The following is a 17,294-nucleotide window of genomic DNA, read 5'->3' as shown; positions in this document are numbered from 1 at the left end:
CCTAAGCTCAAAGAACAAGAATGGTTAACCAGACAAGTGTTTAAGGGCCACCTGCACCAAATAACTATATTTTGGCAAGGGTATCTGAAGGAAAGTGGAGGAACAAAAATAGGAACAAAATGCAGATGATGGAAAATAATGCTGACAAAATGCTAGAAGTCATGAAAATAAAGAGCCATTTTCGCTATAAGATGACCAGGACAAATGATTTTGGTACAACCCATCATTTTACAACAAATCACATTAACATCTACTTATTGGACTTCCGGGTGCGGCTATGCAGAGCTAGGTTGCATATTCGGTAGCTCCCGCTTGGAACGGACTTTTGGGCTCTTTTACAGGGGCCCCATGGCATTTGTTTGACATTTCCCGGTGTGGCAAGAAGACTGCAGCATTCCCCTGACAGTGTGCCCCAGGAATGTTATGTCTTTTGGCTACCAGACCCGGCAGAAACAGTAAAAGATTTGGCTGCAACAGGATAAACAGGGCCTCTTCCAGCATGCAGGCGGGGGAAGGGCAAGCTTAAAGCTGCAAACTGACCTGAGGGCCTTTATCAAAAGTGAATTCTAACAGCAGAGGGAACAACTGTGAAAAGATCTCACCAAGGCCACTGAAGAAGCGGGGACGAGGCTTCCGGTGGTGGCCATGGAGGAGTAGGTCGCGCATTCAGCAGCTCCCGTCTGGAACGGACTCTTAGACCTTTTTCAGGAGTTTCCAGACATTTTGGGGCAGATTGGTGAAGCGAACACTGCCAAAAGGATTCCCTCTCGAGACTTTTGGGCTCTTTTCAGGGCCCCAAAGGGCACTTTTTCGACGTTTCCCGGTGTGGGAAGGAGTTAATAATAGCTCCCCGTCAGTATATGGCTTTAACTAGGAGCGGGGTGACAAAAAAGGTGGTGGTAGACCAGAAGAAGGGAGGGACGAAGGACAAAATGGCGGCGGGCGGAGACCAGGCAGCGTGGAGGCAGTGGGCGGAGGAGCAACAGGAGGGTATCCAGCGCTGCCTCAGAGAGATTAAAACGGACCTACTAGAGCCGATGAAGGCTTCTATTGATAAGCTGCTGGAGACACAGACGGCCCAGGGGGTGGCGATCAGAGGCTCAACAAAAGATCTCTTGACAATGAGGACGAGATCTTAGTCCTGGCGGTAAAGGTGGAGGCGCACGAGGCGCTCCACATGAAATGGCAGGAGCGGTTCGAGGAGATGGAGAATCGGTCAAGGCGGAAGAATCTGCGGATTCTGGGCCTCCCGGAGGGGCTGGAGGGGCCGGACGTGGGGGCCTATGTGGTCACCATGTTAAACTCGCTGATGGGAGCGGGGTCCTTCCAGGGGCCCCTGGAGCTGGAAGGGGCCCATAGAGTGTTGGCGAGGAGGCCCAAGGCTAACGAGCCCCCGCGGGCGGTGCTGGAGAGAGAATATCGAGTTGCTGCTGCTAAGATCAAGGAGGAGCTGGAGCGAGTGGGGTGGGTCGAGACGGGGGTATGCCGCTGTGGGGAATGGGCCGGGTGTGGGGTGCGGGCGCGTGGCTGGCCGAGGAGGGGTCATGGCTAGTCGGTGGGGGAAGGGGGCGGGTAGCCCCCTGATCCGGCTGATAACCTGGAATGTAAGGGAACTTAATGGGCCGGTTAAGCGGGCCCGCGTGTTCGCGCACCTGAAGGGGCTCAAGGCGGATATGGTTATGCTCCAGGAGACACACCTGAAGGTGGCAGACCAGGTAAGACTGAGGAAAGGGTGGGTAGGACAGGTGTTTCACTCGGGGCTAGATGCCAAAAATCGAGGGGTGGCGATCTTGGTGGGAAAGAAGGTGTTATTCGAGGCGTCGAGCATTGCGGCAGATAATGGCGGTAGGTACATAATGGTAAGTGGTAAGTTGCAGGGAGAGAGGGTGGTACTGGTCAATGTGTATGCTCCGAACTGGGACGATGTGGGTTTTATGCGGCGTATGTTGGGTCGGATCCCAGACTTGGAAGTGGGGGATTGATAATGGGGGGAGACTTTAACACGGTGTTGGATCCTGCACTGGATCGCTCCAGGTCTAGGACGGGTAGGAAGCCGGCGGCGGCTAGAGTGTTGAGGGGATTTATGGAGCAAATGGGAGGGGTGGACCCTTTGGAGATTTGCAAGGCCAGGGGCTAGGGAATTTTCATTCTTCTCATGTCCATAAGGCTTATTCTCGAATCGACTTTTTCATTTGGAGTAGGGCGCTGATAGCGAGAGTAGAGGATACCGAGTATTCGGCAATAGCCATTTCGGACCACCACCCACATTGGGTGGACTTGGAGATGGGGAGGAGAGGGACCAGCGCCCGCTGTGGCGCTTGGAGGTGGGGCTGTTGGCGGACGAGGAGGTGAGCGAGCGGGTCCGAGGAAGTATAGAGAGGTACTTGGAGACCAACGACAACGGGGAGGTCCAAGTGGGGATGGTATGGGAGGCACTGAAGGCGGTGGTGAGGGGAGAGCTGATCTCCATCAGGGCCCACAAGGAGCGGGGGGAGAGGGAGAGGCTGGTGGGGGAGATGGTGAGGGTAGACAGGAGGTATGTGGAAAAAAGCTGAGGAAGGATTGTTGAGGAAGAGGCGCAGCCTCCAGGCCGAATTCGACCTGGTGACCACCAGGAAGGCGGAGGTGCAGTGGAGGAAGGCCCAGGGGGCGGTCTACGAGTATGGGGAAAAGGCAAGCCGGATGCTGGCGCATCAGCTTCGGAAGCGGGACGGAGCTAGGAGATCGGGGAGATAAGGACAGGGGAGGGAGCGTGGTGCGGAGTGGGGTTGGCATCAATGGGGTCTTCAGGGACTTCTACGAGGAATTGTACCGATCCGAGCCCCCACGGGAGGGAGGGAGGGATGGTCCGTTTCCTGGACCATTTGAGGTCTCCAAAGGTGGAAGAGGGACTGGTGGCGGGACTGGGGGCCCCGATTGGGCTGGAGGAGCTGATCAAAGGGATAGGAAGCATGCAGGCGGGGAAGGCACCGGGGCCGGACGGTTTCCCGGTCGAGTTCTATAAAAAATATATGGACCTGTTGGGCCCGCTGTTAGTTAGGACCTTCAATGAGGCAAGGGCGACGATGTCCCAGGCACTGATCTCCTTGATCCTGAAGCGGGACAAGGATCCCCTGCAATGTGGGTCTTATAGACCGATTTCCTTGCTAAAATGTAGATGCCAAGGCGCTGGCGAAGGTCTTAGCCACGAGGATTGAGGATTGTGTGCCGCAGATCATCCATGAAGACCAGACGGGGTTTGTGAAGGGGAGACAGTTGAACGCGAATATGCGGAGGCTTTTGAACGTTATCATGATGCCGGCAAGGGAGGGGGAGGCGGAGATAGTGGTGGCGATGGACGCTGAGAAAGCCTTCGATAGGGTAGAGTGGGGGTACCTGTGGGAGGTGCTGAAGAGGTTCGGGTTTGGGGAGGGGTTTGTCAGGTGGGTTAGGCTGTTGTATGAGGTCCCGATGGCGAGTGTGGCCACAAATAGGAGGAGGTCCGAGTACTTTTGGTTGCACCGAGGGACGAGACAGGGGTGTCCCCTGTCCCCCCTGCTCTTCGCACTGGCGATTGAACCCCTGGCTATGGCACTGAGAGTCGAGGAACTGGAGGGGGTTGGTGCGGGGTGGGGAGGAGCATAGGGTGTCGCTTTATGCGGACGACCTGCTGCTGTATGTGGCGGACCCGGTGGGAGGAATGCCAGAGGTAATGAGGATGCTTAGGGAATTCGGGGACTTTTCGGGGTACAAGCTCAATATGGGGAAGAGCGAGCTGTTTGTAGTTCAGCTAGGGGACCAGGAGAGGGGGATTGGCGAGCTCCCACTAAAAAGGGCGGAGAGGAGTTTCAGATATTTGGGGGTCCAGGTGGCCAGGAGCTGGGGGGCCCTGCATAGGCTTAACTTTACAAGGCTGGTGGAGCAAATGGAGGAGGAGTTCAAGAGGTGGGACACGTTGCCGCTGTCCCTGGCGGGAAGGGTGCAGTCAATCAAAATGACGGTGCTCCCAAGGTTTTTGTTCCTGTTCCAGTGCCTCTCCGTGTTTATCCCGAAGGCTTTTTTCAGGCAGGTTAACAATAGTATAATGGGGTTTGTGTGGGCGCGAAGGACTCAGAGGGTGAGAAGGGTGTTCCTGGAGCGGAGTAGAGATGGGGAGGGCTGGCGCTGCCCAACCTCTGTAGGTACTACTGGACCGCCAATGCGACAATGGTGCGCAAGTGGGTGATGGAGGGGGAGGGGGCTGCATGGAAGAGGCTGGAGACGGCGTCCTGTGTGGGTACGAGTCTCGGGGCGCTGGCAACGGCGCCGCTGCCGCTCCCTCCAAGGAGGTATACCACGAGCCCGGTGGTGGTGGTGGCCCTCAAAATTTGGGGGCAGTGGAGGCGGCATAGGGGGGGGAAGTTAGGTGTTCGGTGTGGACCCCATTACGGGGGAACCACCGGTTCGCCCCAGGAAGAACAGGTGGAGGGTTTTCGGGGTGGCACAGGGCAGGCATACGAAAGTTGGGGGACCTGTTTGTGGACGGGAAGTTCGCGAGCTTGGGTGAGCTGGAGGAGAAGTACGGGCTCCCCCCCGGGGAACACCTTCAGGTACTTACAGGTAAGGGCGTTTGCCAGATGGCAGGAAATGGAATTCCCACGGCTACTGCCACACACAGTACAGGACAGGGTGTTCTCGGGGGATGGGTGGGAGTGGGGAAGATCTCGGAAATTTATCAGGTGATGCAGGAGGAGGAGGAGGCCTCGGTGGTGGAGTTGAAAGGTAAGTGGTAGAAGTTGGGAGAGGAGATCGAAGAGGGGACGTGGGCAGATGCCCAAGGGAGGGTGAACTCTTCCTCTTCATGCACAAAGCTCAGCCTCATACAGTTTAAGGTGCTGCACAGGGCACACATGACCGGGACAAGGATGAGCAGGTTCTATGGGGGGTGAGGACAGGCGTGTTAGGTGCTCAGGGAGCCCAGCAAATCACACCCATATGTTCTGGGCATGCCCAGCGTTGGAGGAATTTTGGAACGGCGTAGCGAGGACGGTGTCGAGGGTGGTAGGATCCAGGGTCAAGCCAGGCTGGGGGCTCGCAATATTTGGGGTGGCAGAGGAGCCGGGAGTGCAGGAGGCGAAAGAGGCCGGAATTCTGGCCTTTGCGTCCCTGGTAGCCCGGCGAATGATTCTCCTTCAGTGGAAAGATACGAGGCCCCCAAGCGTGGAATCCTGGATCAGCGATATGGCAGGGTTCATTAAATTGGAGAGGGTGAAATTCGCCTTGAGAGGGTCGGTACAAGGGTTCTTTAGGCGGTGGCAACCGTTCTTAGACTTTCTGGCAGAACGATAGACATTGGTCAATGGCAGCAGCAGTTCGGGGGGTGGTGGGGGGGGGGTTTACTTTATTTTTGTTTATGTTATTTACACTGGAAGGGTCTGTATACACCTATTGTCTTAAGTCAGGGTGTTAATGTTAATTTATTATTTAGGTACAGGGGAGGAGGGGGAGGGGTTTGGGGGGTTGCTTTTTTAGATTGTGTTTTGTACTTAACCCTGTTGGGTTCTTTTTTCTTTCTCATTTTGTTATTGATATTTTATGAAAACCTTTAATAAAAATTATTTTTTTAAATAAACATCTACTTATTGCAAGCAAAACAATTTGCAGTTTAAGTACTGCAATTTTATAGGGCAGCACGGTGGTGCAGTGGTTAGCACTGCTGTCTCATGGCGCCGAGGTCCAAGGTTCGATCCCAGCCTTGGTTAATTGTCCGTGTGGAGTTTGCACGTTCTCCCCGTGTTTGTGTGGGTTGCACCCCCACAATCCAAAAGATAAGCAGGGTCGGTGGATTGGCCACGCTAAAGTGCCCCTTAAATTGGAAAAAATTAATTGGGTACTCTAAATTGTTTTTGTTTTTTATAAACTGCAATTTTACATAAAAAGCCCGAAAGCCAAAAATGTTGATTTTGGATGGACCTGTGCAACTACCAATCATTTTCTTTACAGATGATTATCACTCAAAACGAAGTTAAAACAATCATTGATCTGCTTCATGTTGATTACCTGGATGACTGCATCATTAGCTTCAATAGTTGATTTTGTTTTGAGCTGTTCAATTTCGTTTTCCAGTGCTGAAATGATAATATGTACCGTAAAAGCATTTGAAAAATAAACTGCTTAATTAGATCAAAGTAAAAATTAAACAATACATGCATATTTATTGGATTATCAGTAACTAAATACACACTCCGGCGCCTGTTCGGGTATACGGAGGGAGAATTCAGAATGTACAATTCACCTAACAAGCACATCTTTCTGGACTTGAGGAAACTGGGGCGCCCGGAGGAACCCCATGTAGACACGGGGAGAACATGCAGACTCCATACAGACGAACCGGGGTCCCTGGCGCTCTGAAGCAGCAGTGCTAACCACTGTGAAACAAGTGCACAGCTGCCACTCTCTGCAAACTAAACTTTGCAAGTGATCATGTTTTCAAGGAAAGAGCACGGATTACCAAGATCAAGGTTGTAAGTTTTTACTTAGGTATGCTTAGCAGAGTGTACAATCCTAATCATGTGCAATCTTAGCACATTACACAGGCAGCTTGTACTACAGATGTTATTGAATTTATTACTGCATTCACAATGCCAGGTAATGTGGAGTTAAAATGACATGAGGTGGGACCACTAAAACGGAATGATCAGTTCCTTATTTAGAATTAAACTATTCAATGAAGAGGAACAAGAGTACAAAATAATAATTGTAATTCTCAGCTTCCCATACAATGGGTACTGTAGACCTTCCTATATAGCCTTGTGAACCAGCATTCACTACATAAGTGAATAAACAACGTATATCTTAATTGTTTTAAAAAAGGGCACTTAGTGAATTTTATGTTCAAAGATCTGTATTGACTATATACATTACCAGTGCATTTTGACTTTGTCTTCTGTAAAAGCATAACCTGTTTCTTTGCAAATTTTATGAGGTCTTCCTTTGGTAGAGTGTCGAGCTGTAAATACAGTAAAACATAAATTAGTATGGACTCAACATATTGCAACGTCAATTCACAATGAATATTAAAAAACAAGTTCTGAAAAATTGTGTAGCTTGTTATGAATGCGAGGTTTTATAAGATGGTTATGTTTTGGACTATCTCATCAAACTCATGGTAAAAGAATGACATTTTTAAAGGGTCATGTGATCTGTTGCTAGTTATACCGATGATAAGCTGATGTGACCTGTTTATCATGGGTACAGGTGGTCCAGGGCAAACTCCATTGAAATCTACATGTCAGCTTTAACAGCTGAACACAAAGGAGAGAGCATCTGGCTTTGTCATGGGCAGACTTCCAGACACTGAGGCAGCTGTTTGTGCTTTGTGTAAACTCCCAGGAACTCTGAAAAATACCCTGTACAAAGAGAGGGCGACAGCAGCTGTTGCAAGCAGCAGGGAAAAGCATATCTTCACTAGCTATCATGCAGAATGCTGGTGAAAGCTGGTCTTCTGGGTAAAGAGAAGGAACCTGAAGAGATCCACGGCATTTTTCCTGGCAAGGGGAGGAGAACAAAACTCTGGAGCGAACCTTTTTGCTGGAGGATGTTTTGGGAATTTTCAGAAGTCGGAGGAACAAGGCCCTGCTGATCATTGGACATTACGACTCAGCGAAACAGACGTGAACTCATGGGAAGCTGGGAGTGACTTTGGACTGTTTACTGCAAAGACTGCAATTCTGCAGAGAATGTGATTTAACTTATTTATGTATGTAGCATGGGGTTATCTGTCGTGTTAAGGATTATGTGTTCTGTAGTTGAAAGTATTAGCTGCCTACTAAGTAATGGTCAGTTGATATTGATTTTAATTTGTTTGTTGCAGTAAAAGATTTAAAACTTTTCATGTGACTCCTTTAAGTCGGTCATTGGGAATTCAAATCTTTTTTAAGTTATCAGTGATGGGTATTGTAACAAGTTAACATTTAAGAATATATTTTTCTTTCAAACCTTAGATTTTCCTGTTCCAGGGGTTGCTGGTGAAGGCACGCCATCCTGGCTGCTCTCCTGTTAAACAAAAACAGAAGCGTTACAATTTAGAAGTTGGTTGCAGTGTTTTAATATGGCACCAATAGTCACAATAATCACAACCATATGTAGTCAATACCTCATTTTTGCACCTCTAACAGATAACTGGGAAATCCTCAACTAAAGTTCAAATTCAGCATTTAAATATCACATTTCTTATTCCAACTAATCACAATGCTGGTTTAGGGGTTTCTTGGGGCTGGTTCAGCACAATGGCCTCATACTCGGCTGCAAGGGTGCTCTTTCCAAGGGCCGGTGCAGACTTGATGGGCTGAATATCCTCCTTCAGCACTGCAAGTTCCATGATTCTATGATGCTTTAATAATAATTATACACTTCATTACCAAAATCAACTAGCCAAACTATAGTTCTACTCAACTTAAACAATACAGTGGAGAAATTAATTTTAACAAATCAAGCAACACATTTTATACTAAAAGGGCATTCAGCAGAATGCATACCCACATGTCACACTGTGTTAACCCAACTTTATTACAATTATGCAGCTTTTCCTCAAGGCTTTTTCCTGCTTCACCGATGCCCTGTAACTAAAAAGCTGGAAAATGAAATTTTATTAGCTTCCATCTCAGGAGGCTTCAGGCCAATTCGTATCCAACAACCCATTCTGAAAACTCTGCTCACATTATGACAGCTGTGGTAAATTGTCCACAGCAACTGGCACAATTCACGATACTCTAAATCAATTGAAGAGCGTATACTCTGCCACACTGTGTTAATGCAGTTACAATTATTACAATTTTGCAGCTTTTCCTTGAAGTTTTCCCTGCCTGGTTGATGCTCAGTAATTACAAAGCTAAAAAAGGATCATATTTTAGTAAAAGTTTTTATCTTACTGAGGAGGCTTCAGGCCAATCCACATCTAACAACCTGCTCTGAAAAAGCCGCTCACATTTTGACAACTGTGACAAATTGCACCACAACAGCTAAGACAAGCCACACATGTAAAGCAAAACAACTCAACATTCTAACAAAAAGTCAATTCACCCTATCTCCTAATGTTTCTATGCAACCTGGTGCTTTATAACTCAACACTATGCAGATTTGCGATCCTTAAGCCTTGACCCATGTTCTTTTTCTGTGACTAAAAGATACTTTTACTTGGATAAATGGAGAGTGCGCACTTAACTATCAGGAAAACTGAATTTCTACCTGTGGAGAGTTTTAGTGATTTATTTTTGAAATTCGCAAGAATGGTGATGTAGCATATATCAGACACAATAAAGTAATATTTAAAAGTCCTCCATGCAACAGTGGGATCTTTTTGCAGCATATCCACCCCATGGCAATGGAAATTTAAAATCCACCATGGGCCAGGTTGGTTCAATTCCAACCTTGGGTGACTGCATCAAGTTTCCACATTCTCCCCATGTCTGCATGGGTTTCCTCTGGAAGTTCCAGTTTCCTCTCACGTCCAAAGATGTATAGGTAAGGTGGATTGGCCATTCTAAATTGTCCCTTAGTGTCCAAATGTTTAGGTGGGGTTACAGGGATAGGGTGGGGTGTGGGCCTAGGTAGGGTGCTCTTTCAGAGGGTCAGTGTAGACTCGATGGGCAGGATGGTCTCCTTCTGCATTGTAGGAGTTATGATTCTATGAATAACAGCAAAGGATAAGACCATAAGACATAGGAGCGGAAGGCCATTCGGCCCATCGAGTCCACTCCACCATTCAATCATGGCGGTTTTCAACTCCATTTACCCGCTCTCTCTCCATAGCCCTTAATTCCTTGAGAAATCAAGAATTTATCAACTTCTGTCTTAAAGACACTCAACGTCCCGGCCTCCACCGCCCTCTGTGGTAATGAATTTCACAGACCCACCACTCTCTGGCTGAAGAAATTTCTCCTCATCTTGGTTCTAAAGTGACTCCCTTTTATTCTAAGGCTGTGCCCCCAGGTCCTAGTCTCCCCTGCTAATGGAAACAACTTGCCTACGTCCACCCTATCTAAGCCATTCATTATCTTGTAAGTTTCTATTAGATCTCCCCTCAATCTCCTAAACTCCAATGAATATAATCCCAGGATCCTCAGACGTTCATCGTATGTTAGGCCTACCATTCCTGGGATCATCCGTGTGAATCTCCGCTGGACCCGCTCCAGTGCCAGTATGTCCTTCCTGAGGTGTGGGGCCCAAAATTGCTCACAGTATTCTAAATGGGGCCTAACTAATGCTTTATAAAGCTTCAGAAGTACATCCCTGCTTTTATATTCCAAGCCTCTTGAGATAAATGACAACATTGCATTTGCTTTCTTAATTACGGACTCAACCTGCAAGTTTACCTTTAGAGAATCCTGGACTAGGACTCCCTAGTCCCTTTGCACTTCAGCATTATGAATTTTGTCACCGTTTAGAAAATAGTCTACGCCTCTATTCTTTTTTCCAAAGTGCAAGACCTCACACTTGCCCACGTTGAATTTCATCAGCCATTTCTTGGACCACTCTCCTAAACTGTCTAAATCATTCTGCAGCCTCCCCACCTCCTCCATACTACCTGCCCCTCCACCTATCTTTGCATCATCAGCAAACTTAGCCAGAATGCCCCCAGTCCCGTCATCTAGATCGTTAATATATAAAGAGAACAGCTGTGGCCCCAACACTGAACCCTGCGGGACACCACTCGTCACCGCATTCCGAAAAAGAACCTTTTATCCCAACTCTCTGCCTTCTGCCTGACAGCCAATCGTCAATCCATGTTAGTACCTTGCCTCGAATACCATGGGCCCTTATTTTACTCAGCAGTCTCCCGTGAGGCACCTTATCAAAGGCCTTTTGGAAGTCAAGATAGATAACATCCATTGGCTCTCCTTGGTCTAACCTATTTGTTATCTCTTCAAAGAACTCTAACAGGTTTGTCAGGCACGACCTCCCCTTACTAAATCCATGCTGACTTGTCCTAATCCGGCCCTGCACTTCCAAGAATTTAGAAGTCTCATCCTTAACAATGGATTCTAGAATCTTGCCAACAACCGAGGTTAGGCTAATTGGCCTATAATTTTCCATCTTTTTCCTTGTTCCCTTCTTGAACAGAGGGGTTACAACAGCGATTTTCCAATCCTCTGGGACTTTCCCTGACTCTAGTGACTTTTGAAAGATCATAACTAACGCCGCCACTATTTCTTCAGCTATCTCCTTTAGAACTCTAGGATGTAGCCCATCTGGGCCCGGAGGTTTAGCAATTTTTAGACCTCTTAGTTTCTCTAGTACTTTCTCCTTTGTGATGGCTACCATATTCAACTCTGCCCCCTGACTCTCCTGAATTGTTGGGATATTACACATGTCTTCTACTGTGAAGACTGACGCAAAGTACTTATTTAGTTCCTCAGCTATTTCCTAGTCTCCCATCACTAGATTACCAGCGTCATTTTGGAGCGGCCCAATGTCTACTTTTGCCTCCCGTTTGTTTTTAATGTATTTAAAGAAACTTTTACTATCATTCCTAATGTTACTGGCTAGCCTACCTTCATATTTGATCCTCTCTTTCCTTATTTCTCTCTTTGTTATCCTCTGTTTGTTTTTGTAGCCTTCCCAATCTTCTGACTTCCCACTACTCTTTGCCACATTATAGGCTTTCTCTTTTGCTTTGATGCATTCCCTAACTTCCTTTGTCAGCCACGGCTGCCTAATCCCCCCTCTGATAACCTTTCTTTTCTTTGGGATGAACCTCTGTACTGTGTCCTCAATTACTCCCAGAAACTCCTGCCATTGCTGTTCTACTGTCTTTCCCACTAGGCTCTGCTCCCAGTCGATTTTCGTCAGTTCCTCCCTCATGCCCCTGTAGTTACCTTTATTTAACTGTAACACCTTTACATCTGATTCTACCTTCTTTCTTTCAAATTGCAGATTGAATTCTACCATATTATGATCACTGCCTCCAAAGTGTTCCCTTACTTTAAGATCTTTAATCAAGTCTGGCTCATTACATAACACTACGTCCAGAATGGCCTGTCCCCTCGTGGGCTCCATCACAAGCTGTTCCAAAAAGCCCTCCTGGAAACATTCAATGAATTCCCTTTCCTTTGGTCCACTGGCAGCATTATGTACCCAGTCCATCTGCATATTGAAGTCCCCCATGATCACTGTGACCTTGCCTTTCTGACATGCACTTTCTATTTTGTGGTGCAGTTTGTGCCCCTGGTCCTGACCACTGTTAGGAGGCCTGTACATAACTCCCATTATGGGTTTTTTGTCTTTGTGGTTCTTCACCTCTACCCACACAGACTCCACATCATCTGACCCCATGTCGTTTAGTGCTATTGATTTAATTTAATTCCTAATTAACAAGGCAACCCTGCCCCCTCTCTGTCTTTTTGATAGGTTGTGAATCCCTGGATGTTTAAATGCCAGTCCTGAACCCCCTGCAGCCACGTCTCTGTGATGCCTACCACATCATACCTGCCAGTCACAATCTGGGCCACAAGCTCATCTACCTTGTTCCATACACTGCGTGCATTTAAATATAGCACCTTTAATTCTCTATTGGCCGTTAGTTATTTCATAGAATCATGCTGTAGGATATGAAAACCTGTAGAAAAGCAATTCAAAGTAATTTTCTGCTTCCTTTTACAACAGATACATGAGCAAATCTGTACAATTCAACTCCGGCAGAATAAATTTAAATGATCGTTGCTGTAGCAACATTTTCCCCTTCGATATGATTTTCAGTATTTTGTTTAGTTAAAGCAGTAAAAGTAACTGAAGACTGTACTATGCCTTGTCAAACACCTGCTAGTATACAAGTATAGCACTTTGTGCATTCATCCAAATTAAACAACATCTAACTATTAATCCTTACCCTACATCCTGAAGTTGGTTAGGCAGCTCCAAAACATACCTTGGCATTAGTTACAAGAAAGTACTTTATATAATGCAATCTTTGAAATACATGCTCAAGGGTTATCATGAAAAATATCATGCTATCTTAGTTGATACAGGAACTTCTCAGGTTATAGATATTAACTATTTATATGCTACATATCTGAGTGGTGTTCTAGCAAAAGATTGAACTTTCTCACAAAATGTAAAAGATACTTTTGAAATTTGTCCAAAACAATAGTAGATCGACTTTTCCCTGACTGAGACTGCCATAACTTGCTTTATTCACTTGTAAAAAAAGTACAAAAGACGACGTTACACATCAGCCAACTTAAGTCACATACATTCACCTCCATTGCCCCATTTTACTGTGTATTGTAAAATGTAGATGGTGACAGAAAAGGCTGCCACTGTTGTCATTTGATTTCGACATTGCTGTTCCAACATTTTTTAAATAAATAGAACAGATTCAAAACACAAAGAACTAGATCATTTTGCACTGTTTTCACATCTATCAATAGTTTGGCTCATTTGTCAACACTCTCAGCAGAATCAAAAGATTAGAGTTCCCCTCACTCTAGGATTTGATTATGTAATCTAGACGAACACTGGAGATACAACTAAAGGTGTGCTGCATTGTAAGAGGTGCCACCTTTCAGATGAGATATTAAGCCGCATCTACCTTTCCAGGTGACGTACAAATTCCCATTACATTTTGTGAAGGGCAAAAGGAAAAAGCTACTCAGGCCAGATCCTTGCACTCATTATCAACAGTGAAGCAGGATTCCAGCAGCAGTTGAGACTGAAACTAGTCATTGGCATACAACAGTGCAATGGCCTGGTACTGAAGCTTTCACCTATCATTATTATATGCTGTAACCTTACACTTACCAACACCCTAATGAGGAATCATAAATTCTGCACTATCTGGGTGACAAAACCAACTTAAACATTCAATATTGGTCTGCCACATTGGTTGGTTCTCCCATTGGCCCTTTTCAGTATGTTTGTGGTGGATATGACCTGTACCAACTCCTGGACGCTCATCTATTCCAATGACATAACACTGATGATGCAGGCATCAATGCCAGAGGCCTGGATCGATTGGAATGCCACGTCCAGAGCTGACACCTTTGTCTCAATCCAGAGGAGACAGCTGTGTCAGCATCTTCTCTCAACAACAATGCCGCTGGGAAAGAACTCTTGTTTTCTTCTGTGGAGGGCAACTTGCTTATGATCACCGCAGGAAATACCCGGTCAGCCGTATCTCATCAGTACTGGTAAAAACGTAAAAACCAGTGTAAACCACACTGGAATTTCATGGGGGAATGCAGTCAGGACATTTTGCATTGCAGAACTGAGACTGGAGTGAAGTTGGTCAATGTTACTTCAAAACCAAAGAAGACAGCCCATTCTAAGACTCACCCTTCATATAAAAACAGTAGTGATAGGAGTGAAAGGAGTTCTCCCAGTGTCATAACCTTCTTTTCTCAAGCAACACCAAGCTGGTGACAGCATTTGCTGACATGGTTGATATCCCCCAACACCTTTGTCAAACTCTCCCCAGCATCCATCTATCGCTGGCCCTCTATCCATCCCTACTGCTCAGCCCCCACACCCCCTCCCTCACAACAGTATAAATCTCACCCTATTTCCAGTCCTATTTAGCTCAGATGAAGAGTCATCCAGACTCAAAACGTTAGCTCCCTTCTCTCTCCACAGATGCTGTCAGACCTGGTGAGATTTTTCAGCATTTTCTGCTTTTGTTTCAGATTACTGTGTCTGCAGTAATTTGCTTTTCTAATCGATAATTAGCTAGCTATGGTGCTGTGCCATGTAAATGTAAGTACATTCTCTCTTTATTTTATAACGTAAATGGAGAATTTTACATGAGATAAGCTGTAATGCGCAACAAAAACCTTACTGCTTGATTTATATTGCAGAATCACCCTACATCCCTGTAGCCGTGGGATTTGTTGTTTATATTGCAGGAGCAGTTTCCACAACACCAACAAAACGTATTTGTAACCCGTTAGATACAATGAATTTTTCAGTTTATTATTTATTGACTCAGGAAATACAAACTGAACAGGAAGTAAAAGGTAGTCTGCTCTGTTGACGTGTGCTGAATGCCTATAGGTCAGAATGGTAACTTCAGCCTCTGGAGTTTGCTACTATAGGCGATGAACTACCTTGAGAAACGACCCTGGTACCGCGAAAGATAGTGATACCATCCAGTGATATCGAATAAAGATGACTGTAAATGAGACATCTGATAGCTGGCCAGGGTTTGCTTTGTAAACATCCTGCTTGGTGCTGGCACAGCGAATAACCACGACAAATTAAATATTTACTCGCGATTAATGTTTCAGCTTACTTTGTTACACGGCAGCTTTAGAAACTAGGTTTAATGACCATGATAAAGAAGTTCATCAGGGCAGATGAACCGTATCGATAAGTGATGTTTTGTTTTTCCGCTTATTCTCAGTCAAAGCCTTTACTGGGAGGTAATTTAATCATAAATAACTGAATGAATTATCGCTACTCTCTCTCGCCCAAAAGCTTCCATTTCACACCGTTCAGGTAGAGTCCGGGCCCAGTAACACCATCCATTCCACTTACCTCCATCCTCTCAGTGCTCCGGTCTTCTCACTGCAATCAAACCAACTGTGCAAAACAAGCACATCGACAGCGACTTCCTTCCAATCACCCCCCTCTGGCCTCGACCTCCAATCACCGGCTCTGGCCTATTGGCTCCTCGGCCCCGGCCTCCAATCACCGCCTTCGCGCCCCTCAGCCCCGGCCTTCAATCCAGGCCCCGCCTGTTCCGGTCTCGTGTTCCTGCTGACGTCCCCTACCGGAAATGAAGATTACCATGGCGACGGGCCTGCTTTCTGGACTGGAGCCTCCTCATTTTTTCTGATGCCTGAATTCTGATCAGTCCAGTGTTTGGAAGTATTGTGCTATGATGTTTACCTGAATATCATGACACTGTGGTGCTTTGGCCACCACCAGAAAATGTCAATTCCACAGTAAGGGAAGGCCATCAATTCCATTCCACCTTCGTTCATATGTAATTGTTCTGGGTGGAATGTGCCTCCCAACCTTCTGGAGAGCCATAGAATTGAGACAAAAAACAACGCAAGTCTGGCAGCATCTGTATGAGAGCGAAAGGTTTGGATATGGATAACCGCATGGGCCCCAGTTATGCCTGTCTTTGTGGATTATGTGGAACATTTGTTATGGGCGGCATGTTTAGCACAGTGGTTATCACAGTTGCTTCACAGCTCCAGGGTCCCAGGTTCGATTCCCGGCTTGGGTCACTGTTTGTGGGGAGTCTGCACGGGTTTCCTCCGGGTACTCCGGTTTCCTCCCACAGTCCAAAGATGCGCAGGTTAGGTGGTTTGGCCATGCAAATTGCCCTTAGTGTCCAAAAAGGTTAAGGGGTTACTGGGTTCTTGGGATAGGGTGGGGAGCTTAAATAGGGTGCTTTTTCCAAGGGCCAGTGCAGACCCGATGGGGCGAATGGCCTCTTTCTGCATGTAAATTCTTTTATGTATTCACTGAGGCATATGAGAAATGGGCCTCAGACTGAACATCCGGAAAACAAAGGTTCTCTACCAGCCTGCTCCTGCCACAACACTGCCCTCCAATCATCAAGATCCACCGCGAGCCCTTGGACAATGTGGATTGTTTCCCATACCTCAGGAGCCTCCTCTTGGTGTGAGCAGACATTGATGACGAAATCCAACATCGACTCCAATGCGTCAGTGCAGTCTTTGGATGCCCGAAGAACAGAGTATTCGAAAAACAAGACCTCAAATCCAGCACGAAGCTCATGGTCGACAGAACAGCTGTGGTCCCTGCCCTCCTGTGTGCATCAAAAACATGGACAATGTACAGCAGACACCTCAAACCCTTGGAGCAATATCACCAACACTGCCTCTGCAAAATCCTGCAAATCCACTGGCAGGCTAGGCGTACCAAAGTGAGCGTCCTCTCCCAGGCCAATATCCCCAGTATTGAGGCACTGGTCATGCTCGACAAGCTGCAATGGGTCGGCCACAATGCCCACATCTGCGACAGAAGACTCCCTAAACATGTGCTCTACCCTGAGCTCCGCAATGATCACTAGGAGGGCAGAGGAAATGCTACAGGGACACTCTGAAAGCCTCCCTAAATAAATGCAACATTCCCATTGACACGTGGGAATTGCTTGCATTCAAACGCACAAGCTGGAGAAAAAGACATCTGCAAAGGCATTAATCGCCTCGAGCGTCGTAAGCTGGAGCACGCAGAGGCCAAGCGTAAACAACGGAAGGAGAGCACGGAATACAGAGTGTCCCACCTACCCACCTCATCAAGTACCCCCTGCCAAACCTGTGGCAGACTGGATCCAGGATTGGACTTTTCAGCCACCACAGAACCCA

The 17,294-nt window shown here is 46.8% G+C and overlaps 1 protein-coding gene across 1 annotated transcript in view; it reads right to left on the bottom strand.

Annotated features, from left to right (window-relative positions):
* The window catches only part of LOC140391800 (GRIP and coiled-coil domain-containing protein 2), a 103,801-nt gene extending 88,133 nt beyond the window's left edge, over positions 1–15,668 (bottom strand). The window contains exons 1-4 of the mRNA XM_072476684.1: positions 15,487–15,668; positions 7,957–8,013; positions 6,883–6,967; positions 6,019–6,086 (exon numbers count right to left, since the gene is read on the bottom strand). Of these exons, the coding sequence (XP_072332785.1) occupies positions 6,019–6,086; positions 6,883–6,967; positions 7,957–8,013; positions 15,487–15,492 (216 nt within the window). The 5' untranslated portion in view covers positions 15,493–15,668. The remainder of the gene's footprint in view (positions 1–6,018; positions 6,087–6,882; positions 6,968–7,956; positions 8,014–15,486) is intronic.
* Positions 15,669–17,294: the final 1,626 nt, after the last annotated feature.

Source organism: Scyliorhinus torazame, chromosome 15 (genome assembly GCF_047496885.1).
Source record: "Scyliorhinus torazame isolate Kashiwa2021f chromosome 15, sScyTor2.1, whole genome shotgun sequence".
In the NCBI taxonomy this organism is placed as follows: Eukaryota; Metazoa; Chordata; class Chondrichthyes; order Carcharhiniformes; family Scyliorhinidae; genus Scyliorhinus; species Scyliorhinus torazame.
Note: the sequence above shows the minus strand (reverse complement) of the source record. Positions and strands in the feature narration are given on the sequence as shown.